Below are 24,525 nucleotides of genomic sequence, written 5' to 3' on the forward strand. Positions count from 1 at the left end.
TATTGTAGAGTCATTTTCTAGCTCTGCTAATCCCTTAATCTCTCAGATAATCAGTACCAAAAACCATACATTACAATAGGATTGGAGCGCACATCTGCAGTAATACCAAAAGGGTCTGATGGTATCGCAATGCATAATGATTTTTTGTTACTTATTACCAAGTGTCGCTAGTTTATTCCTCTTAAAACAATGAGGTCCTGAATTTAATCTTGTAGCGCGAACGCGGATTCGGAGGGTTTGACTGGTGGTGAGGGCAGAGGACTTGTGTGTCAGGATTCCTGGTTTCTGCGCCTGGTTTTGGAAGGGAGTGGTCTAGTGGTTAAAGTAAAGGGGAGTATGAGTCAGAAATCCTGGGGTGGTTGGGTGGCAGTTATGGCCTGTGAAACACTGGGGCTCAGACTTAAACTCTGTTCCCAGGTATGTCACTAATCTGCTGTTCGGGCTTTTAGACAAGTTGCCTTAGTTTTCCTTCTGTAAAATAGGATGAGTCAAACCCCACTTCCTGGGGCTTTTCGCGGGTTCCAGTAACTCAGGCCTGCACAACATGCGGCCCTAGTGGGCTCACTGTGCGGCCCGCAGGAGGTGAGTAGGCAAGCGGTGGGTGGGAGGAGTATTTGAGGAGACGAGCGGGCAGGCAGTGGCGTGGGGTGGAGGGGGAGTAGGTGAGCCGCAGGAAGGGGGCTGAGGAGTCAGTGGTTGACCTGTTCTACTGATCTGATCTGGCTCCCAGCCCCTCTCCAAGGGTTGCAGCTGTCTGGAGCTTGCTCATTCACACCTCATTCATTCAACAGGGCAACTGATTACAAAGTGGGGGGAAGATCTTATTCTACTTCTAGCAAAAAGACATTTCTCTTTTACCTTAATTATACTACCTTAGGGGCCTGCTGTAACATATTACCAAGGTTTAAAACCGCTCTTTCAGTGGGGTGGCACTGGGAAAGGAGGGTTTGTTTCCGTGGGGCGGGCGGTGCTGAGGGCGGGGTTGTTTCAGGGGAATGTTTCCGTGGCGCTGAGGGGGGTTGTGTTTTGGGGGGACTGGGCAGCACTGTGGGGGGTTTGATGGCGCTGGGGGGGGGTGTTTGGCAGGGCCGGGGGGGTTTCAGCCCTCAGCTGTTTTCTTTGGAGTAACATGGCACTCCCTGCTTTACGAGTTGTGCAGGCCTGCATTAACTGATGTTTGTAAAGTGCTTTGAACTCTAGGTTGGGAAGCACTGGATAAGGGCAAAACTCTTTTACTGTCTGTTTCCCTTTGTAACGATGCTGGTTCTGGTGGGGCCCAACTGAGAGTAGCAATTCAGGACAAATTGCTTAAAGCAGGGCAGTCATAGCCCTTTACTAATGAGGCAACCCAAAGCAGCCAAATAGAAGAGACTTCAGTTTTGCCCCACTGGCTAACCACAAGCGATTTCCTTAGACACTCCAGTTTCCCAGTATCACCACCAGTACCACTCGTTATGGGGACAAATGGTTATGAAAACCAATGCCCCAGTAAAAGAAAAAAAGGTTCTCTCGATCGCGAAGGACCAAACCCCAGACCTAGGACAATAGACAAATCAGATCTTAGCCACAAATCACGCTGTTGCCAGTCCTTTAGAATTTAAAATCTAAAGGTTTATTCCTAAAAGGAAAAAGCTATAGATGAGAGCTAGAATTGGTTAAATGGAATCAATTACACACAGTAATGGCAAAGTTCTTGGTTCAGGCTTGTAGTAGTGATGGAATAAACTGCAGGCACAAATCAAGTCTCTGGAGTGCATCCATTCAGCCCTTTGTTCAAAGCTTCAGTTTGTAGCAAAGTTCCTCCAGAGATATGAAGCTGGATTGAAGAAAGATGCAGGAGTTTTCAGGGCCTTTTTGTATTCTCTGCCTGTGGGAGGACACCTCTTTGTTCTTCCTGTGGAAAATCCCAGCAGCAAGATGGAGTCTGGAGTCACATGGGCAAGTCACATGTCCGTGCTTGACTCAGTTTGCAGGCTACCACCATTGTTTGTTTCCAGGAAAGCTTAGATGGCCAGGATCGGCCTCTCCCAAAATCCATTGTCAGTTAAGTGTTTCTTGATTGGGCACTTAATTTGCACATTCCTTTCTCAAGAAGCTGACCAAATGCTTTACTAAAGCTACTTAGAGTCAAAACACATTGATATACAAGTACAGAGCCAATATTCATAACTTCAACTACAAAAATGGCACAGAGCATAATTATGCCCAGTAAATCATAACCTTCCCACAGATCCCTCACAGGACAACCTTTGTACAATATTTGCTGCAAATATATGAGTGGTTGCAACAGTGATCTATACGGTTACAGATCACATCACTAACGTCACACCCTTATTCTCTGTATAGGGGGTGGTTGGTTTGACACAGGGAAGGGCAGAATCCGAAAAGAAGAGATGGGTTCTCTGTGCTTGTTACAGGTACCAAACAGGAAGAGGGAAAAATGTAGGGCCCAGTTTTCCCAGGCTTGGTCCATGTGCCGTTGTTTATATTGGGTCAGTGTGATATGAATCAGCATGGTTGTGTTCTACATTCACTTTGCACAGCTGCCAGTGCCTGTCGAAGGAGAAGAGTAGCAGAGAGTCAGGACTTAAGGTCTAGCTTTTTACGAGTGGCTAGTGATTTTTACGCGTGGCTAGTGATTTTTTTGGTGCCCAGCTTGAGATACCGAAAGGGGGCTGTGATTTTCAGAGGGTAGGACCTTGGCTTTGTCTAGAAATCAGGGACCTTTAAGGTGTCCCAAGTCAGGCTCCTGGAGCCACTGGTCACTTCTGAATTTCTTATGCCCGAAGCATCCCATTGGCATTGGCAAGGTATGTAGTCCGCAGTTCATGGGAGCCAGGACTCCTGGGTCTTCTTCCTGGCTCTGCTGCTGACTTGCTGTGCAGCATTGGGCGTGTGGCTTAACCTAGAAATCTTTCAGAAGCGCATACTGCTCAGAGGGACAGAACGGTTACGCTGCTTTGGGTTGGTCCGCTTGAGCCCCTTAGGGGTCTGAGAGTCACAGGTGCTAAGCACCCACAGTGCCAAGCAGGTACATCCAAAGCTGTGCTGCTGAGGGCACCTGAGCTCTCATCTTGCAGAGAACCTGATGTTCTGGCTGACACGTGTCAGGCTGGCCAGTCCACCACGGTCCTTCCCTGCTTCTCACCCCCGCTTTCTCCTGTTGTTCCCCGCAGGTTCCATCGGGGAGACTACACGGTGGAAGTGAGCATCAACGACTACCTGGATATCTACTGCCCTCACTATGAGGACCCCTTCCCGGCGGACAAGATGGAGCGGTATATCCTGTACATGGTTAATTACGACGGTCATGCTTCCTGCGACCACCGGCAGAAGGGCTTCAAGCGCTGGGAGTGCAACAGGCCCGACTCCCCCAACGGGCCCCTGAAGTTCTCAGAGAAGTTCCAGCTCTTCACTCCCTTCTCTCTAGGATTTGAGTTCAGACCAGGGCACGAGTATTATTACATCTGTGAGTATCCCACGCTGCAGACTGGCTGTGCCCTGCCCCCTCGCGGAGAACGGCCCCTGGCCACGGTGCATTCCTCTTCCTAACAGGGTGAGGAATCCAGATGCAAGGCCTAGTGCAGAACGTGCAAATTTGCATGGTGAGCAGTTAACACAGCTCAGTGTGAGCATCTCGCGTAGCAGCCACGTGAAGCCCATTGAAATGAGCTGGGGGGCATGTGCAACGCTGCCCTCTACTGGATACAGTCAGAACCATTCTGCTGTGTGTCCTGTCTAGCAGCTCGGGTGGCAAGGGGATGTAGTTTTGGAATAGGACAATTCGAGCTCTGTCCCTGTGAAGTTTCAAGTGGCTTCTGCGTGCCGGGAAGTCACAGCCATGACGCCGCAAGCTGGCTGTGGTTTGCGACGATGTTAAGTTTCCTTGCTGACTCGGGGTTTTATGAAATCACTTGTAAAGCCACAAAATCCACAAAATGAACCATGCAAAGATTCATGTAAGGCTGGGACAATTTGCTCTAGATAGAAATGTCCACTGAAAAACATATCTATGCCCACAGAAAAAAAACATTGCTAAGGCAGAGGTCGGGCTACAGGCTTGAGTCTGTACGCAAGGGAATAATACTGTTCAAGAACCGTAGAGTTCAAATAATCAGGAAGTAACCCCATCACATGAGGAACCCAGGTGCTCTTGTCAAACCAGGAGCTCATACTGCTTTAAGTATGAGAGGCCAACTGACCACCTGCCTTCCTTTGCATTGAAAGCTTGGCCCAGGCATGTGTCTCCAACTCTCAGCTTTGTCACCACACTCACCTTTGCCTTGATTTTGCTGTCCAGGCACATGGAGTTTTTATATGGAGACGGGCTGGCTCTGGGTCTAATGACACTTAGAGAACTGGCTGCCACATGGAATCCCAGGCCCGGATCCCTTGGGAGCACCTCCTCTGAGGTACTTAGTTCTCTCAGCATCTCCCAGGATAGGGCCCTGTAGGCTCCATCCTGCCAGGTGCTGAACACTAGTGCTGTCCTAGCAAAGCACGTATAGATACGATGAACTTCAAGCACATGGGAAATCCTGTTGACTTCAGGGTGACAGACCCAGCCCTTAAAGTGAAGCTTGTGGTTGATCAGGGAACTGTTTGTTGTGGGTGGATAAGGAGGTTTGGATCTTCCCAAGACACAGCTATGGAGGCAGAGCACAAGGATGGGGGTAGCGTTGCGGGGAAACTAGCAGCATTGTGGTTAAATCCTGTCATTTGGGCCTCTTCCCTCCTGCAAGGCGAAAATTCCCTTTAGAAAAAGAAACCACCACCAGAAAATACAGTCTGAACAGTGAGCAGGAGCCAGGTTCTGCTGGACGTGCACTGTCTGCTCTGTGCCGCTCCGGTGATACAAAGCAGCTGTGAAGCCATCTTAAGTGGCCTCTTCTAAACCCTGCTTTATGGCTGCATTGCAATACCAGAAGTGTGCAAAGGAGCCAGAGTGTGCGGGGCGAATCTGGCTCCAAGTGTCTCAGATGAAATCTGGAATAACTCCTAGTGCTTTTCACTGTCAGAGCACTTGGATAGCCCTTTGCGGGGAGACAGGCAGAACTACGCACCCAAGGTCACAGCCAGTATCAGAGGTCAAGGATCAATGGCTCCCCAGTCCAAAATATTCATACCTCTACTGGAGTAGAAATCTGGGTCACATTAAAACCTAGGGGGCTGGTCCAATGGGAGCCTTCTCATTAACTTCAACAGGCTGGGATCAGGTGAAGGTCCAGGGTGAGGTCTGAATGGATCCGTCCTTACCATTCTAGGAGGAATTCTGAATGATTCCCTGGTCTGCTGGCTTTACGGTAATCCCAGACCTAAAATCTTTCTGGGGCTCTTCCTTTCCCTTCAGGATGGGGCCTTCCTTATTTCCATGCGCTGGACTCTGCTGTGTCGGTGTGCTAAGAGCATGTCAGTTGCCCCTGGGACCAGCATAACCTCTGCCTGCTTGGATCTGCAGAGGTCCTGAAACAAGAACCCCAAGAGATGTGAACTGCCCCAGTCTTCTTAACTCTGGGCATAGCTGCGGGTGAGCGTGCCTGCGGTCCTCCGGTTGCCTTCATTCTGCCTCTCCCAGGACACAGCAGCTTTCCATGCAGTGAATAATACCCAGCTCTTGCATAGTAGTTTTCATCAGTAAACCTGAATGTGCTTTACAAAGGTGGGCAGTATCATTAGCCTCATGTTACAGATGGGGAAACTGAGGCACAGAGGAAGAAAGCAATTTACCCAGAGTCACCCAGCAGGCCAGTAGGAGAGCCACGCCTAAAACCTAGGTCACCTGAGTTACAGTCCAGCACTCCAGCCACAAGGCTATCCTGCTGGTCAGAACAAAGCTCACCCTTTTTTGTTGGGTGACGGAGGGTTTATTGTGGTTTAAAGCAGCAACTCCATTTACTCTCCATTGATCATGCCGGAATCTGAGACACTAAAGCCGGCATTAACTGAGCCTTCATGTAAGACCTGGGCCAGCTAAGTGCTCAGAAAAATAGTAAACGAAACCTGAACACACGGAGAGGCTCCTGGGTGAGCCGGTGTTTCCTCCCACAAGAAGCCTGGGATGAGAGCATTAGAGTTCATTCTGCTCCCGCCCCATGGACCATTCGCCTTGTAAAATGCAGAGCTCAAGCTGCCTGGGGGGTCTTCCCTGCCGTGGGCTCCCAGCAAGCAAAAATAATCAAGTGACTGTAATTACCCGCCCGACCACCCAATGGGGAGGCTGGTTTACGTCTCTGTTTTAAAAGAGTCCCATTCATCTTGATTAGAAGCAGGGCTTTTATCCTGTGTTTCTTTTAGGGTCCCAGAGAGGGACACCTAGCCAAACTGAAGGCACTGCCCTTGGGGCTAGGACGGAGGAGAAGGTTCCATCCAGGGCTCCTCGCTCGGAGGGGAAGGCGGAGGGCCTGGACGAGGGGGGAAGGCCACTGAGTCCCTAGTTCAGTTGGCAGAACTGATCCCTGCTGGAACTCCACTGATTCCAGCCTGGGAAATTCCATCTGTACCCGTGGCGGCCTAAAATTGAGAGTTTGAGTCAAGAGCGTCCGTTGGGTCTAGTTATGAACCGGCCCCGCCATCTCATATTCCCCAGTGCTGTCACGGTTGGTGGGTCTCCAAGGACCAGGAGATGGGGGTACGGCCTCACAGGGACGTATTTGGGCTTTGAGAAGGCAGGGGAGGCTGATCTTCCCCCTTGGCCAGAGCCGCAGTTTTGGCGGACACAGAGAGGCTGAGGCCTTGGTTTCCAGGAGAGGGTGAAGGGTCAAAGGATTATGTGGCTCCCCTATGTCTGACGTCAAGGCGGTGGTAGTAAGGGCTGTCTCTCTCCTTCCTCCTGTCCCTTCCCTTCAGGGGTGCCGAGAGCCATTAACCCTGTATATAATGGAAACCACTTCAAGCTGGGGGGTGCTGTAGCACCCCCAGTTCCAGCACCTATGCTTCCCTTGGATTAGACGCACATGGCTGATAGCAGATTTCAGCTCACTGGTGCCTCTGGCGCCTGTTTCTTCAGGGCCGAGGCGTCTACTGTAATTTACCCCGTCGTAAAAAAAGAACCAGCACTCAGTGCAAAATCTGCCCCCCCCCGCCCCCACAAGCCACCTGGACTGCACCCTCGGCACTTGTGCATCCTCACCTGTTCGCATGCACAGCTTGGGGATCCAGTTCCACCACTCTGGATATCTCTGCCCCAGCTGGGAGGGAGCCTCCCGGGGTGGGGTGACAGACTTGCGCTAGTGGAGTTGGAGCTAGCATGCTAAAACAGCTTGGACGGCAGCTCGGGCCTCGGGTCCACCCAGCCCCCCGGGTCCAAGCTCAGGTGGCCAGCCCGAGGCTCTGCCAGAGCCACGATGGCCACACGCCTATTTTTAGTGCATGAGTCTTTCTGCCCAGCTGCAGTGTAGACATACCTTCAGAAGCTTCAGCAGGCACCCAGCGCAGTATCCTACCAGCTGTGCCATAGCAGTTTGACCTGCACTGAGCGGTTCATCCCCTTCCGAGTACAACTCACAATGGCAGCAGCTACTTACAGGGACTTTCATGGTCTGTGAAAACATTTTCAATGAAAAAGCTTATATCACTCAATTGTTAATTAGAAAAAAATCATTTATTTTATTTAATAATTTGGAGGTTCCTCCCCCTTTTTTCCCCTGGGGCTCAGAAAATGAAAACTGAAAATTTGTCATTTTCACACACAAAAAATATCAAAAACCTTAACTGAACCATTTCCAATGAAATTAGGGTGTTTGGGGTGGGAGCTACCTACCATTTCCCAACCAGCCCTATAGAGAGCACAGCTGATTTAGGGACCGCTCTCTCCCTACACACCACAGAAATGGCTGAGACCAGCTGAGGCTGCATTGGCTTGTGACACTGGAAGCACGTGCCTGGGGACTGGAGTGAGGCCATTTTGAATAGAACGTCCTAGATGTGAAACTTTTTCGCTAAGTATATAAATCCTCATGCTTCAGGGCATGAGCCAGCCTAACTAAAAGGGTCAGGAGGGAACTTTCTGTGGGGACAGGTTATCCCCTCACTGCCTCCTGCAGGATTTCTTACACCTTCCTTTGAAGCATCTTGTGCTACCCATTGTCAGAGAAAAGACACTGGCCTAGGTGATCCTGTCTGGAAGTTCCTACGTTCTCGTGAATCTCACTCCTTTTGGAGGTCTGGCCACCTCTGGAGTTACAGCCTAGCCCAGTTTCCAGCAGTTAGCACCCTGACAGGCCCTTTACAAACAGCCCACATAGTTACTCCTGGTTTATCCCACTCCAAGGTCCTGATCCTGCAAGTGTTTAACCACATGCAGAATTTTACTCACACAACATAACTGAAGTGCACAGGGCGACTCCCATTCTTAAAGCCAAGCACACGTGTACAGGATCAAGCAAGAAGAGAATCGGACCCATTTTAAATTTTAAGCCTCCCAAGTGGATGTACACAAGACAAAAATCAAATAGGGAAAAAGTTGCATTATGGGGCCTGAGCGCAAGCGGATTGGAGCCAGTGAAACAATTCCAGCAGCTTTGGATCGGACCCCAGGAGTTTTGCAATTAAAGGTTAAAATTAAAAAATCATGACCCAAAAGCACTTGATGGTGTCATTTGAAGCCAGACGCTCTTCTCCTCTTGTGCGGGAACTACCAGCCCCGTTATCTTTCTTATTATTTTTCCCCTTTTTCTAAAGCATCTGTTTGGAAACCACTTAATTTGTTCCTTTTATCTAGATTAAATTACCATTCTCCCCTCCCCCATAAAATGTCACTCGTGAAGTCACTGCGTCTACAACTCTCTTTTCTTATTCTGGTTTTTTTTATTATTATTTTATTTTTTAATGTTGTTAGGGAGAAATTACACAGGAGTAAATGGTGAAACTGATCATTGCTAAACCAGTTAGAATTCATGTCATGCGGAACATTAGAAATTATGCCTCTTTGAGGAACCATATTTAGCAGACATGAAAGAAAAGAAATTACCTCCTTCTAGAGCTCACAAATTGAAATTCCATTAACCTCGCAGGCAGAGAGACGAAGCTTTGTGTTCCCAGTTCTGGGTCAAGGTTAAGAGCCGGTGCTGGGGACACAAGCAAATGGTGAGACCCATTTGCCGATTCGTATTGGATTAGAATTTACAGCTGGGTTCTGAAGATCTGGAACTGGGTTACTTGGTCTCTCCCCAGCTCAGGAGGTTAGTTCATGATCGGGGTGCAGCACAATCAAGACAATGTGCTGTATCACTCCTTGGAAAAAAAATCATTATGCCTGAGAATCAAAGTGGAGTCTAGAGCAGAGATCAGATGCTTCAGGATTTCAGCCCCCTGTTGGTTTCAGTTTAGGATACCCGTTAATCCGTTTAAAACAAAGATCCGTGGGTAAGGAGAGAAGAGCCCGAGAGACGAACACATCTTTCCCTGTCAGAGACGGGTATGTGGATGAAGTAATCAGGTTGTTAAGCCAAAGGAAGGTGATTTGGGAGCCCAGGGAGAGAAAATGATACGTGGGCTGAAATAGGAAAGTCAAGTTAATAGGGAACTTTGCAAGATTGGGGGAGACCAGACATGTGACCTGACTCCAACGCTAAACGTTATGGTTAATTATTTGGCCCCAAACTAGATCAGAACCCCATTATGTTGGATGCTTCACAAACTCATAGGGAGAAGGATTCCCTGCTGCAGAGCAATCTGAATAGACAATGGATGAGCAGGGAAACTGAGGCACAGAGAGGGGAAGGACCTCACCCACGGTCACACAGCAGGTCAGAAGCAGAGCTGGGAAGAGAACCCAGGTGTCCTGAGTCCCAGCCCTTATCCACTAGATCAGATCCCCTGGAAGCTGCAAAGAATTTATTTTACACAGAAGCTAGGCTGTGGAGTTAAGAAATAGCCAGTGACTCAGAGGCTTTGACTGGGCTGGGGTTTTCAGCCATCGACGGCCAGTTCTCAGTGTAGCTGCATGATTGCAAATCCCTAGCATGGCTAGACAAAGCTGCTACAAGTCACATTTTGCCCTGGTGCTGTCTGGCCCCAGCCTGTCTGCAATAGGGGTTTGCATTGACGCCAATATGCCAGAGGTTGGCTACCGATGGCTGTGACAAGGGCAAATTCCCAGCGTAGATAAGGGCTAAAAGTTCAGTCTGCAGGGCCTTTTACTCCTTCCCTCGTTCCGCGATTTCAGTTTGGATGCAGGGGTGGAGGCCAGGCTGCATATCAAAGAGATGTTCACGAGTCCCAGAATTCAACGGTGGGACTCTAAGCGAACAGAGATTATCCATGCAGCTGGGGCAGGCTGTGGACACTCCATCTGGGACCTGCCTCCCTCCAGGCAACCTGCCACCTACCAGCATGTGGCTCCCGCCTGAACCTTCCTTCTCCAGTTTTTGAGGCTCCACAGCATCTTGCGACACCCCCAGGTGGCAGCTGGGCAGAGGGCAGCAGTGGAGAAATGAATGAATTGGATCTATTCCCAGCTCTGCCACTCACCTGCCGGGTGACTTGGGCACATCACTTGGCCTCTCGGTACCTCTGTTTCCCTTCTGCCCTGATCACACCTGGGGCCTGTAGGTTCTCCTGTACTACAATAATAATGGATGTGAACTGGGTGAGAGCACCAGAACTTTGTCCAGCACGAGAGGAGATCCAGAGGGAAGAACAGAACCAGGGGGCAGAGAAGATGGCTGGACAGGACTGTCAGGGTACGTCTGCACTGCACTTGGGAGGTGTGATTGTGGCATGTATAGACACACCCAAGTTAGCTTTGATCTAGCTAGCCTGCAGCTTGAGTACGTACCCAGTATTCCAGGTGGTCTTATACTCAGGTGGCTAGTTCATATTGTTGCCCATGCGGCCATGGCTTGACAGTTGGTTTTAGGAAGCTGGCTAGCTCAAAGCTAGCTTGGCTTTGCCTACGTGTGCAGCAGTCACATCTCTGATTGCAGTGTAGACGTACCCTCAACAGCACTGTATATATTCTGAGTGTGTGCACGGGTGTTTTCTGAGTGGGCAGATCCCCAGGTTGTGTGGACAGAGTGGTGGAACTGCTTGTTTGTCTCCTTCACCTGGCATGTCTTGTCTTTCAGACTATAAGCTCTTTGGGGCAGGGGCATTGGGTCACCAAGTCTTGCAATAATTTGGGGCTTTTCTTAAAGCTCCAGCTCCTGGAATCACGTGAGAATCTCAGCTTTCTTTTTAAAACAAAAGTATGCGTCTTCCTGTCATGACTCCAGACAAACGCTTGAAAACATGATGCCCTGAAGGCAATAAAATCCAGAGGACAAATAGAAAGGAGTCCAACCTTTAAAAAAAAAACTTACAATTTTTAAACCAATCTTGTGATTTTGGGGAACCCAACTCAGGATTGTTGAACAGTTGAGTGAAAGATAGTGGGACAGCCATTGACTATAAGTATCTACGGCACCTCGTGTAACAGGGCCCAACCGAGCTGACTTCTAGGCGGTACTGTAAGAGATGTTAAATGATAACCATTAACAATTATAAACAATACTCCCTCTTCCCCATCAAGTTACCCATAAACCTGCTATTTATTAATTCATAGTTATCAAGGCCCCAGCAAGCATGCCTAATGCACACAAGACAACCGTTAAACCAGTCCTTGCAGCCCAGAGCTTACCACCCCAGCTAGCCAACCTTAGCACAGGCTGGGAGCATGGTCATGTCTGCAATAAGATACCGTTTTTAAAGAGTGCTTGGAAAATTATATTGTGGCTCGAATGGAGAGAGTGCCTGGCAGGACATAACAAGGGAAGGGAATTAAGATGGGACTGCGTGTCTGCTGCTGAACAATGAAGTCACCAAGGGGTAGTAATGATTTTGAGCAGTTTCTCTGGAGCGAGGGAGTTGGGCAGAGGGCCCAGTTCTGAGCTCACTGACCGCAAGTTTAGATCAGTCAGTTGAGTCGCTTCTGAATGATACTGGGCTGATCGAGATCGGCCGCAGGCCTAGAGACAGGATGGCGGGGGTCAGATCCAGAACCTTAGGCCTTTGCAGCCTAGGCCCAGTCGCTGCTGGGATGCCCTGGCAGACAGGGTCAGGGGGTGCATGCATGGGGATTGCTCTAAGTACATGGAGCAGGAGGAGGAGATCTGGAGGACAGCCAGGGGCCTGTGCTATTAAGAGCTTTCAGAGCCACTGGGGAGAAATGAAAATCAACCCAGCACTTTGTGGGCAGCCAGCACAGAGCTAAGAGGGGAGGAACGTTGCCTCAGCTGTCCCCGCTAGAGACGAGCTGCTGCAGCACGAGCAAGTTATGGATGGGCAGCTGCGGCCGGTGGCACGTCCCGAGCCGTGCAACGCTTGGGATGTTCAGCCAGGGTTGTCGGGTCCCCTCCCTAACAGCTGGCGGCTGCCAAGCCCGGGTTAGTTCACCCTTGCAAACAGGGAGGGGCACTCGGAGCTGTTTTCCTCATCCAAGTTGGGGCCGGGGAGTCCCTTTGGAGAGGAGAGGGGTGTGGTTGTGTGGCGAAGAGAGGGCTGTGTCTGTCCCCACCTAGAAGGATATGGGGGATCCATCGGGGAGGGATGTATCCCCCCGTCCCCATTTGGAGAGGAGAGGATTGTGTGTGCGCAGAGGTGGGACATAAGAGGCCCATTAACATTAGCAGTTGGGAGAATCACACCTCCTAGCTCCCCCTGCTTTAACTTTGAAATTATACTTTATAGAGAATAATTTTCTCCTTCCCTTTTTAATTAAAAAATAAATAAGTTCTTTTTAAAATGCACATAAAAAATTCCATTTTCCATTTGGAGAGGGGAGTTTTGCCAAGATAATTATTGCAATTACGCCTTTTATCTCTCCCAATGAGCATTATTTTTATTACGTGCTTTTATCTTCGTGTTCCCTGTTAAGGGGGAAAGGCGCACAGACTGCCACTCGGAACAGACAACAGCATGAAGCCCCCCAAGGACTCGCTGCAGTGGTCGAGTTCTCTCACCTCCTAAAGGGAAGCCCCTCCCTGCTACAGGCGCCTGAAGGGCTGGGAGGGGATGACGATGCTTTTCTATTGTTAATAAGTGTCATTGTAAATTATCAATGTCACCGCGCAGGCCGCTGAGCAGTATTGAAAGGTACCAGCAACAGCTGGCTCTGGTCACATCACACAAAAGGATTCATGTCGGCCCAGCCAGACCCACGTGCTCTGCTCTAAGCAGGATACTTGGCAAAAATGCAGACTGATGAAGCTTTTCCATCACCACCACATTCGCACATCAGCAGCTTCTCCTCCACTGCAGGGGACACTAAAATTGGGGTGATAAATGAGGGAGGAAGACAGGTCACTGCTGCGGAGGGACGTGCAGGGCTTGATAAGCTGGGCTCAAGCAAACAGAGTGTGTGTTTTAGCACATGTAAATATACACCTCTAGGAACAAAAAGACATAGGCCATATTTAGAGGACAGGGAACTCTCTCCTGGGAGGCAGTGACTCAAAAAGATTTTGGTATTGTGGTGGATAATCAGCTGAACATAAACTCCCAGTGGAATGCTGGCCAAAAGAGCTAATGTGATCCTTGGACACACAAACAGAAATCTGGAGGAGGAGAGAGGTTATTTTACCTCTGTATTTAGCACTAGTGCAACTGCTGCCAGAATACCAGGGCTCATGCCAGTGTCCATGATTCCAGGAGACTGTTCATAAATCAGAGGAGGTTCAGAGAAGAGCCAGGAGAATGATTAAAGGATTAGAAAACCTGCCTTATAGCAAGAGACTCCAGGAGTTCAGTCTATTTAGCATAACAAAGAGAAGGTTAAGGGGTGACTTAATCACACTCTATTAGTACAAACATGGGGAACAAATATTTGATAATGCAGGACTCTTCAACCTAGCAGCTATAGGTTGAAGATCCAGTGGCTAAAAGTTGAAGCTAACCAAATTCAGCCTGGAAATAAAGCTTTAACTAGCAAACCACATTCATCTAGACTCCCTTATAGCCACAGCAGGAACATGTTTCATGTATCTTCCACTACAGCCCTTAATAGCAGCCTAATCACTGCAGCCCACCCAGCAGCAGAAACCTGGCTGTACCTACAGCCAGCTTTTTATAGCTTGTCTCAGGAAGTGGGTGTGGTCTGAGGCATGACTCCACCCCCCCCGCTTCCTCCCTATATAATAGCATTTGCACAGGGCCTCTGGCTCTATAGGGATGGCTATTTAGAATTTGTAGGCAGACTGTATCCCAGGCACAGTCTTGGCCTCTCTCTGGGAGTTGGGTGGGTTTTGGGGGCCTAAGAATCCACTTCTGATTTTACTCAAGCCAATGGTGTTTCCTCAGGGCTCCTGGCCCTAAGGAGCTGGCTGCAGTTTCCTGGGTATTAGATCGCATTGCAAACCTCAGGCCGAGCTGCCCTCCGGGCTCTATGGGAGCTAGCGCAGCTCCTTCCTTTCCCAGAGCAAACAAAGAGCTTGGCACTCGAGTGCCTCTCCTTGCTAGCACTGCAGAGCTGCTCTGGTAGCTGCATTTTCAGGGTCTCAACTCTTCCCTTTGAGCCTTGGTTCAGGGAGTGATGAGCAACCCCCCCTCCCTGAACACACCTAGGTTCTGATTTCTCTTAATCTCTTGTTACCAGAGGGGGCCTTTCATTCCCTCCCCGTCTTGAGATCTTTGGGGGGCATTTGACTAACCTGTTCCTGCTAACCTGCCTTTTGGGGGGCTGCCCTCCCCTGAAATGCTCCTGTCAGGGCTTGGGGAGGAGAGAGGAGGGGGCTGTCTGGTCCCCACCCAACTCTGTTTCTATTGTTGCTGCCTTGGTCCTGTGATCCACTCCTATACCCTGAGTAACAATATCCTGCACAAACCTCGGGGGCAGAGGGGGGAGCGGTTTCCACCCCTATGTGCCAGGAGGAAGTGGGACAAGCATGTCCCAGGCTGCACCTCGGGCTGTCTGGAAGGGCTGTAGGCAGAGCTAATGCCTACAAAATAGTTGACTCTCCGGAGCAAGACTTCCCAGGTCCTGAAGGGGAGCCCCCTTTGGGGCCCCTCGCTGGAGTTCCCAGTCTCTGGTTCCTACACCTGCTGGGTTGGGAGTGAGCCGGGGAGATGGAGGGGAGCTCTTGCTGCTGTGAACTGGGCTGCTTGGCTCTTCCCAGGCTCTGCGTGTGTTGTCCCCAAGCCCAGGTGACTGTGCTTCAGCAGGCCCAAGCACCCACGCAGACCCAGTCCTCTCACCTTTTTCTGTGGGCTCTGATTATTATGTTCCTGGCAGCTGCTTATTCCTCTCCCCTCGGCATGAAACGCGCAGCACCGGCTCCCTGCTTTCAGGCCCCCACAATGGAGAAACGTGGCTCATTTCCTGTCTGTCTCGATGCCAGCTCCCTTCCCTGGCACAGAGAGGGACCGGGGAAGGGCTCGAGGGGTTGCTGCGTCCTGGTGGGGCACTGGAAACATACACACACATGTCGTTAACAGAGCTCTCGGGGAGGCCGCAGTGTCTTGGCAGCGCCGCTTGTGGGGGGAGCCCATGGATATAGCATGGAGAGGGAGAAATGGCATTCATTAGGGGCTGAACATGCATCACAGAGTCAGCTGTCTCCTGCCTTCTCCAGGCTGGGATCGCAGCAGCGAAGGGTAGGCCTGGGAGCAGTGCTGACGTCCTAGCGCTCTCTATGTGTACAGGCCTAGCCGAGGAGCCCTCACAGCAGGGGTGGCAGAGGGGGAACTTTGGGAATGATGCAGCCGCAGATTGGAAGCCGGCGACAGGGATAGGGTTAGAATCCGGGGGTCCCTGGATCCCAGGTCTGCTGCTTTCAGGCCTGTGTGGCATGTCAGTCTGTGCTCTGGCCATTCGCTCAGACCCTAGAGTTTCTCTGCTTCCTTTTCCCAAGGTCCAGAGAAAAGGAATCCAGGTTTAGTTGGATGGGAGTCAGTTTCTAAAGGGGAGGGGAGGGCTGCCTGCTCCCGGGAGTTTGGGGAGAGACCCTTCAGCTCGAGGCCACTCGTTTAGATCCTGCCCAGGTTGGCAGTAACTACAGGTTGTTCCCGTTGGATGGGGCCATTCAGTGCCCTATGTGAAGTCAGTTGTATGGTCTCACTTCCTAACACAGGTGCCCTTCCCACCATATCCACCCACCCCTTTAGGGCTGACCCTTCACGCCTCTTCGTTCCTGATCTCAAAGAGAGGGAGGGACCAGCGCTGCCGTGAAACCCAGGAGTGGCAGTAAATTGGGAGGAGTTTGATCATGGAGCAACGTCTGTATCCAGTTCTGCTCCTACACTTCCAGAAGGAGGGTGGTAAATTGGAGAGGACTCAGAGAAGAGCCAGGAAAGTGACTAGTGGGTTAGAAAACCTGCCTTCTAGTGAGAGACTCAATCTATTTAGCTTAACTAAGAGAAGGTTAAGGGGGGACTTGATCACGGTTTATAAGTACAGATGCCCACCGATTTATGCAATCATTCCGTTCCGGAAAGCCTTGCGTAACTCAGATTTTGCATAGGTCGGAAACGTATACTCATCCGTTATACAAACATTTCTGCAACTCGAAAATCCTATTTCTGGCTTAAGGAACTTTTTCAGTAAGTGTGAATTTGCGCAAGTCAGGTCTTGCGTAACCCAGGGAGCGTCTGTACCTACACAGGGGAGCAACTATGTGATAACAGAGGGGACTCATCAGTCTAGCAGACAAAGGTGTGAGATCCACTGGCTAGAAGTTGAAGTTAGATGGATTCAGACTGGAAATACATTGCAAATTTCTAATAGTGAGAGTAATTAACCACTGGAGCAACTTACCAGGCGCTGTGGTAGATTCTGCATCACTGGCCACTTTAAAATCAAGATTAGTTGTTTTTTTTTTCCCTAAAAGTTCTGCTCTAGTTCAAAGAGGAGTTAATTTAGGGAAATCCCAGGGCCCGTGTTATACAGGAGGTTGGACTACTTGATCACAGTGGCCCCTTCTGGCCTTGGAATCTCTGAATCCATGAAATGCTGATGAGGACAGAAACACAACAAAGCGCAAAGGGACGCAGATTAGGAATATGACCAGGCAGTGGCCACGTGAGGTGTAGCTTGGGAAAATGCAAGAAAACGTATCAGAGAAAAATGAATTCCTGATGCATAGAGCTGAAGGCAGAGGGGAACTGGGGAAGCAGTGAGACTGAAAGAGGAGAACCGAGCACAGGTTAGCCAGGAGGCCGCAGTGCAATCTGGCTACAAAAGAATCTAAGGCTGGTTTTGTGGTTAAGACACTGGACTGGGATGCAAGACAGCATCCCAGCTGGGCCACAGAATCCCAGCATGAGCTTGGGCAAGTCCCTTGTGTCTCTGTTCCCCAGCAGTTGAATGGCGATAATAGCACTTCTCTCCCTCTCAGGGACGAACTGACCAATGTTTAAGAAGCATTTAGATGCTGTGGTGAATGTAGATAAGAGACATACATAAAAACATCATCTTCAGTTAGTCCCATGGCATTAATGCGATCCTGCTTGGGAGAGTTTTTTTTTTCTGCACACAACGCACAGTCAACCTGTGGAACTCTTTGCCAGAGGATGCTGTGAAGGCCAAGACACTCACAGGGTTCAAAAAGAAACTAGATAAGTTCATGGAGGATAGGTCCATCAATGACTATTAGCCAGGATGGACAGGGATGGTGTCCCTAGCCTCTGTTTGCCAGAAGATGTCAATTGGTAACAGAGGATGGATCACTTGATGATTCCTTGTTCTGTTCACTCTCTCTGAAGCACCTGGCATTGGCCACTGACAGAAGACAGGATACTGGGCTAGATAGACTTTTGGTCTGACCAGCACGGCCATTCTTGTGTTTCTGGGCTCCAGAAAGATATTGACAAAGTGCTCAGAGAAGAGCAGTGAAAATGATCGGAGGAGTAGAGTACAAGGCTCATGTCTCTGGCTGTGTGTTATGCAAACAATTCCCTTCCTGCTTGTGGCTGGGCCTGGGAATCTCAGGGGTGTGGGCCAGGTGCAGAGAGGACAGTCCTGGTGCAGGTGGGAGGAATGTCTGCACTCACGGGCCCTGGCCTCCTGGTGAACATACTCTCAATCAGTGGTTCAAGCTGCTTTAACATTTATTTGAGATGACCCCGAGAGGCCGGGAACAACAGGCTTTTCTCATTAGCACAGCTTGGGGCCAGGGCTGTCAGAGAGGATCAGTCTCAGAGCGAGTTAAAAACCCACCTTACCTTGTTCGATTCTCACCGTCCCCCGCCACCCAACACACTCCCTCTCCCTGTCACTCCGGCTTAGCCCCCTCCCCAACCTAATCTCTTCTCTCCCCACCCCCATGCTTTTCACTTGGCACCCTTTTAATTGCAAACTGTTCCCCTTCAACAGCCGCTCAGGCAAACTTCAAGAAGGCTTTGAGGTGTCCCCTGTACCCACTGCGCCTGTAGTTCTCTCGCAGCAGGGGTTTCACCTCCCCCCCCCCCAGTTCCCCTTCCCTTCCTTCGGATTGAAGGAGTCTGTAACAAGCATGAAATCTGGCTTGGCAGACATTTTTTTGCAGTTAGAACATGTATCCGGGGACAGTCTGGCAGAAAGGCACAGCCCGGGGTCGGGCAACTTTTGACACTAGTTAAGTGTTGATCAAAGAGGTGGTTTAAGTGGCAGGGATCACTTCAATAATGCAATTGATGCCTTCAAACTTTTAAGCTCCTTAAAGGGAGCTGGGAGCAGCTGGAGGTCAAGCAGAGATGGCTGGATGTGCATTCTCTCTCCCAGACTAGCTTGTCTCCCCTTTAATAGCCACGGATTCCAACCCATATGGAAGCTCAGTAGGAAGCCCCATTATCTCAGCAACTTGAGAGCCAAGTAGGTTAGAACCAGGAAAGCACAAGGGAGAGATAGGACCTTGCTTCTGAGAAGTGTTACATTCTACTGCCAGTAACCTCTCTGGAGCTGCAGACGCAACAGCTGCTGTGATGACACCAAGGCTAAAAAAGATCAAGTCAAAAATTAAACCCAGCGAAAGATTTCACTGCTGCATGCGCGAAAAGCATGGCAGGGACACAGGGACTAACATACCAGTGCACATCAGCGCTCAGTCTGTCTGACCTGTCTCCAGTAGTACCAGAAGCTTCAGAGCAAGGTGCAAGAAATCCCATAATGGAACAAGCTTCCCCAGTGAGTCAGTTGTTGATCCATCCTCTGAGCTTGAGGATTTGTCCCCCATTTTACATTTTCAGGCTATGCAATAAAATTGTGGATGTTTTTTATTATCCATACAAATGTCAAATCCCTTTTGGAATCCCACTAAGCCTCCATAATATCATGTGGCAATGAGTTCCACTGGCTGATTAGGCATTGGATAGAACAAATCAAGTATTTTCCTTCATCCATTTTTAATTCATTGCTTTTTGAGGGCGAGTTCCACCTAGGAGACCCCAGATGTCCTTCTCCACTCAGTAAAAAGCCACAGAAAAGGCATTTCTTACACACTCACCCTTTGCAGTAACTTTGCAGGTGGCAGTTTTAAAGGAAAGTGGCACCCAGTTTTGTATAGTGCAGAGAACCTCAGATCATGAGCAACGTCCCTGGATAGTCTGTAAACTGCCAGATATGTGAGATGCTGGCCCTAGAGATCCCAGCGGCGATCACGGCCTCGTCGAGCTAGGCGCTGCACAGACACAGAATGAGAGACAGCCCTTGCTCAGGAGAGCTTGCAGTCCAAACCAGCAAGGGGTTGGGGAAAGGAAAGACTTTTACCCCCACTTGACAAATGAGAAATTTACGGAGATCGAGGGATTTGCCCAAAATCACACAGGAGAATTGGTGGCAGGTCCAGGCCTCCGGAATCCCAGTCCCCAAGACCCCATGTCTGATGGGTGCTCAAAGGCCCCTCTGTGGAATGAGTTTGATGGGCCTCAGCCCATTTCCCAGGGCGCCAGCTGTCCACCTCGCAAAAACCGCCACCCAAAGTAGCACAGGCACCCACAGCAGAGAGGCCGGGGCTGGGAAAGGGGGGATCACTGGCATTCAGGGACCTCAGCACCAGTTTATTTGAGGTCTGGGCTGAGTCATGTTAATGAGGCTGAGTGAGAGAAGTGAGCCGTGCTCTAAGCCATGCTTGGACGACAATATTTCCCAAAGGGAAACTGGGACACTATGTGGAGCTAGCCTGAGGCCCCACCCCACCCCTATGTGGGGCTGGCCTGAGCTGTTTGCCAGAGCCTTCTCCTCCCCCCCGAACCCCTCGCGCAAGTCTGGGGCTGCTGCTGGTGCGGAAGCTCTGTCCTGGGGACTCCTGCCGCATGAAACGCTAGCAGCACCAGAAACAGGGCTAACATTTCTGTCCTGCTTGAATACGGGCATAGCGACCTGGTTGCTAAATATTGAACAGAAAAGGGTCCGCTGAGAGTCATGGGGAGAGTATAGATTCCCCACCTCCCAGCTGTGATACGAAGCAACAGCGGCAGCTCAGCAGTTGCCATAGAAGGAAAACCTGTGTGCTTAGCTGGAACTGCTATTTATAGGTGAATTCAGGCGGGCTTAGAAATAGATCAATGATCCTTCAGGCTACTGCCCTTTGCAAATATCTCCCCCACGCCCAGCTCTGGGGAGATGCCTATAAGAAATCAGCCAATTTACACTGGCTTGAGGGGCAGCCCTCCTTTGTTGAAAAATTGCAATGACCCATATGTCTATGAAAATTGCACCTGCCTAATCCTCTCCCTCCTCCACCCACACCCCTCATATGTCGCTCGTCTGCTTAGGATGTAAAGATCTTTGGCGCAGAGGCCATGTCTTTATATATGTTGGTCACACTCCCAGTTCAACATGGCCCTGACCCTGAGTTGTGCCTCTGGGCATGATGGTTGGGAGTTGCAAAAGTGCCTAAGGGAGTTAGGTGCCCTTCTGGCCTATAGTGTAGTCCTCAATAAACTGGCTCGTGTTCAGCCTGCTGCGAGCCAGGGGAGCTGCAGTGAAAGATGCTGCTGGTTTAGCAGGTAGCACTGTGCTGGTCTTTGCTAAGGCAAATGTCACGCTCCTCTTCTAACACCACTGTGTTTTCTCTCTCTCTCCTTTGTGTTTCTTCCAGCTGCTTCTCCCCCTAACATGGTGGACAGACCCTGCTTAAAGCTGAAGGTTTATGTTCGACCAACGAGTAAGTAGCTCAAGTGTGTTGCTTGCTCCCAAGTGGGCGATAGGAGCTGGGAAGCTGTGTGTTCAGGAGGGGAGAACGCGTCGTGCAGAGCTTAGAACCCAGAGCTTAGAACCCAGGGGTTCTCGACATAGAACCAGGCCCGGAGTCTGTCGAGCTTCCCGTTCCATGTGGCTAGGGTGAAATGCAAGCTCTGAGCAGCTGCGAGTTTATTTGTGGTATTTTCTCAACCAGGCTAGGAGCAGGGTGGGAATCTGCCAGTCAGTGATCTTTTGAGTTTGCCCAGCGTGGAACGCTGAGGGGGTGGGGATATTACTAATTAAATTTCCCTTCAAGTACAATGGCTTAAACGAAGGGGAAAAAGATTTGGCAAAACCTCATCATAGAGATGGAACTGAGCCAAGTGCTCGGATCTAAATAGCCCTAAACGTTGCGCAAGTACTGACCCAGCCCCAACCATGATGGCTCTGTCCCACATTACCCCAATCACCATTGGCTTCTCCAATCCCAGCTTCATTTGCCCTTGCTCTTTGGGGGCAAAGTCCTTTCGAGGGGTGCATGGTCCACACCAGGACTTATGGAGACCCCCTGTGTGATAACATTGGGCAGCCCAGGTGGGAGCTAGAGGGGACCGCGTGGTGGGTTTCTATGCAGCAGCCTCGATAAAAGAATGTCTGTCATGTTCAATGCACCGGAGCCCTGCTCTTCCCTGCAGTGTGGTACAAGGTGGCTACCGCTAGCTGGAGGATGTTGCTCCCTGGGAGATGCTGATCTGGCCCCTTGTACCAGTACAGAAACACACTCAGGAAATACTTCAGAGGGTCCTGAGAAGAGTCTGATTAACCTCCCTGCCATTCTGATACACGGGGAAAGCTCCTGATCCTGCCCGGTGGCATAGCCAGATTCTAACATTGGCGGGAGCGAACACATATGCATATCAAATTACTGATTACATACTTTTAAATTCATTATACGGGATTCCTGCCTTCCTGGGCCAGATCCACCTCTGATGTAAATCAGTGCTGATTTCAGTGGCATTACATGGATTGACGCCAGCTGAGGAGCTTGGCAACCCCTAGGCGCAACGTGTGCTTTGCTCCGCATTCGTTTGCTCTTCCTGGTTTCATTTGCAATGTAAAAAAAATCCCACAGCTCTTCAGGGCAGCCTTAAAAATATTTGAAGGTGGTGTGAAAATAAAGCCATCCCCATATATCAAACTTGTACCCACGAGTCACTCGCATGCAGTGGGTTAAAACCCTGGCTATTGTCACAGCTTTGAAGGCGCACTGACGTCAACCTTTTGCCAGGATTTTTGTGTAGGACGAACGCTCTGCAGGAGCTCCTCTACCAGCTGAATGGCACCTGAATTCCTAGCACACCAGCCCTGCCAAAGCCTGCGGGAGGCTGCGTGGTACCTCGATTCATGCCAGGCACATAACCTGCAAGATGGACGTTTGCCGCTGAGTTTCAAATGAGGGGAAAAAAACAATAATCTCGGCACAGTGGCGACTTTTCAGAATCAAATAACTCAGGCGTTTCAAAAAACAAATTAATAATTTTCTTCTCCTGTTAACGTGTAATTAGTGCGTGGCAGCAGCTCTCGCTGGGGAAGTGAGGGACCGGCTGCACTGGTGAAAAGGACGTCGTTTTTTTGTCATTCGAGCGGCTTTAAAATAAAACCCCAAATAATGAAACCACCTACAAACAAGTTCTTGGTTTTGGGCAGCTTTTATAGAATGAAAGAAATCTCAATCAATATTGTTAGTGTTTTATGACGCTGCCGCCAGGCAGCTCCAGCTGAGATTGGGGACCGCATCATGCTAGGCGTTATAGCGGGACTTAGTAGGAGATTCCCATTGACTTCAGTGGTCTTTGGATCAGGCGCTAAGTCAACCCTTTGGTTATTAAGCGAGATCAAATGAGGATCTGAACTTCCAGCTTGTCCCACAGGATCCTGATCCCAGCAGGTGGATACTGAGCCCCTGTATTTTCAAAAGCGGCCATGAAGTCTTTGAATGCTTCTGTTTTCTGGGAGTCTGACTCGAGACAGGGCGTGGACTTCATTTTTGCAGAGGGGCTGAGCTCCTGAATGTCCCCCCTCCCGCTGATTTTAGGTGGCGTTATGGGGGCTCAGCATGCCATATGTACTGGGCAGCCCAAAACTTCATGACTGCTCCCAACTAAGTGAGAGTTTGCAGGGCAAGGGGAGGGGCAAGGGCAAGGACAAGGACCAGCACCCCGCTGCACGATGACCTGCAAACTCATGGAGGAAGACCCTGTTACAAGGTGTCTCTGCAGCACCTAGCACATTGGGGCCCTGATCGTGCATGGAACCTGGAGGCGCTACTGCAACCTGAACATTAATGGCACAAGTGTGTAAAACACTGCAAAAGAGCAGGAGCAAAGGAAGAAGAGCAGATGAAAAGAAAAGACACAAGAGGGGAGGGAAATAGGACAGGCAGGAGCAGGAGAAAATTGCACCAACGGCCAGGGGAAAGCTCTGCTTTTCCTGGCTTCAGGTCTGTAAGATCCTTAATCCAGTAATAAACAGAAGAGAGCGGAGCCCAGGGAACACGTTAACAGCTTTAGTCGTAATTTATCTTATTCCCTTGAATGAATCTTGCTTTGCTGCCTGATTAGGGTTTTGGATGCTGGATTATTGGATTGTTATTAAGCAATTGCCCTTTGACCTCCCAAACGTTGGTCCAACTCCAGCTCTGGCCAGAATTACAGAGGCTTCTTACAAGTTGGCAACAGCGGTCGGATCTAATCTATCTCGCACAATACCACCCGCATATTTGGCATACTCGGCTGTCAGGGAGAGGCTTAGGAGGGAATCGGGATGAAATGCCTTCTAATCCCATTTACAGAGCAATAACCTTACCCCTACCCCCAGGGTCAGCGCGGGGAGCTCCCAGCCCCCTCTGCTACACTGCACAGCTGCTGGGAACAAGAGCAGATAAGAGCATGTCCCGGGATTCAAACCCCAAGAATTTGCCTCCCGATTACCTGTTATTCCAGCTGCTGTTTATACGACAATAAAACATGTGGGAAAGACAGATGCCTCATACTGCGTGTGGAATACAGACAGACACAGGGAGAGAGATAATGGAAATGGAGGGCTGGAAGGGGCCTCAAGAGGTCATCTAGTCCAACCGCTTGTGCAGAGGCAGGATGAAATAACCCTAGACCATCACTGAGAAATATCTGTTCTTAAATCCTCCAATGACAGGGATGCCGTAACCTGTTTAGGTAACCTGGTCCGGTGCTTCACTTTCCTTACAGTTCGCAAGTTTTCCTAATATCCGATTGTGTCTTGAGCAGTTACCTCATACGTTTTGGGAGGTGGACGATGGTCCGGGTGTGGCTTTTTCTCAAGTCACCAGACTGACAGTCCAAAACCCAAAACCCAGTTGACATCTCTGGGTCCTAGATGGACCATTGATCTGACCCAGTCTGGATGTTCTTGTGCCC

General features: G+C 50.0%; 1 protein-coding gene across 1 annotated transcript in view; it reads left to right on the forward strand.

Annotated features, from left to right (window-relative positions):
- EFNA2 (ephrin A2) overlaps positions 1 to 24,525 on the forward strand; it is a 143,448-nt gene that overhangs the window by 111,464 nt on the left and 7,459 nt on the right. Inside the window, exons 2-3 of the mRNA XM_032789351.2 lie at positions 3,177 to 3,469; positions 20,988 to 21,053. Of these exons, the coding sequence (XP_032645242.1) occupies positions 3,177 to 3,469; positions 20,988 to 21,053 (359 nt within the window). The remainder of the gene's footprint in view (positions 1 to 3,176; positions 3,470 to 20,987; positions 21,054 to 24,525) is intronic.

The sequence above is a fragment of the Chelonoidis abingdonii genome, chromosome 11 (genome assembly GCF_003597395.2).
Source record: "Chelonoidis abingdonii isolate Lonesome George chromosome 11, CheloAbing_2.0, whole genome shotgun sequence".
Lineage (NCBI taxonomy): Eukaryota > Metazoa > Chordata > Testudines > Testudinidae > Chelonoidis > Chelonoidis abingdonii.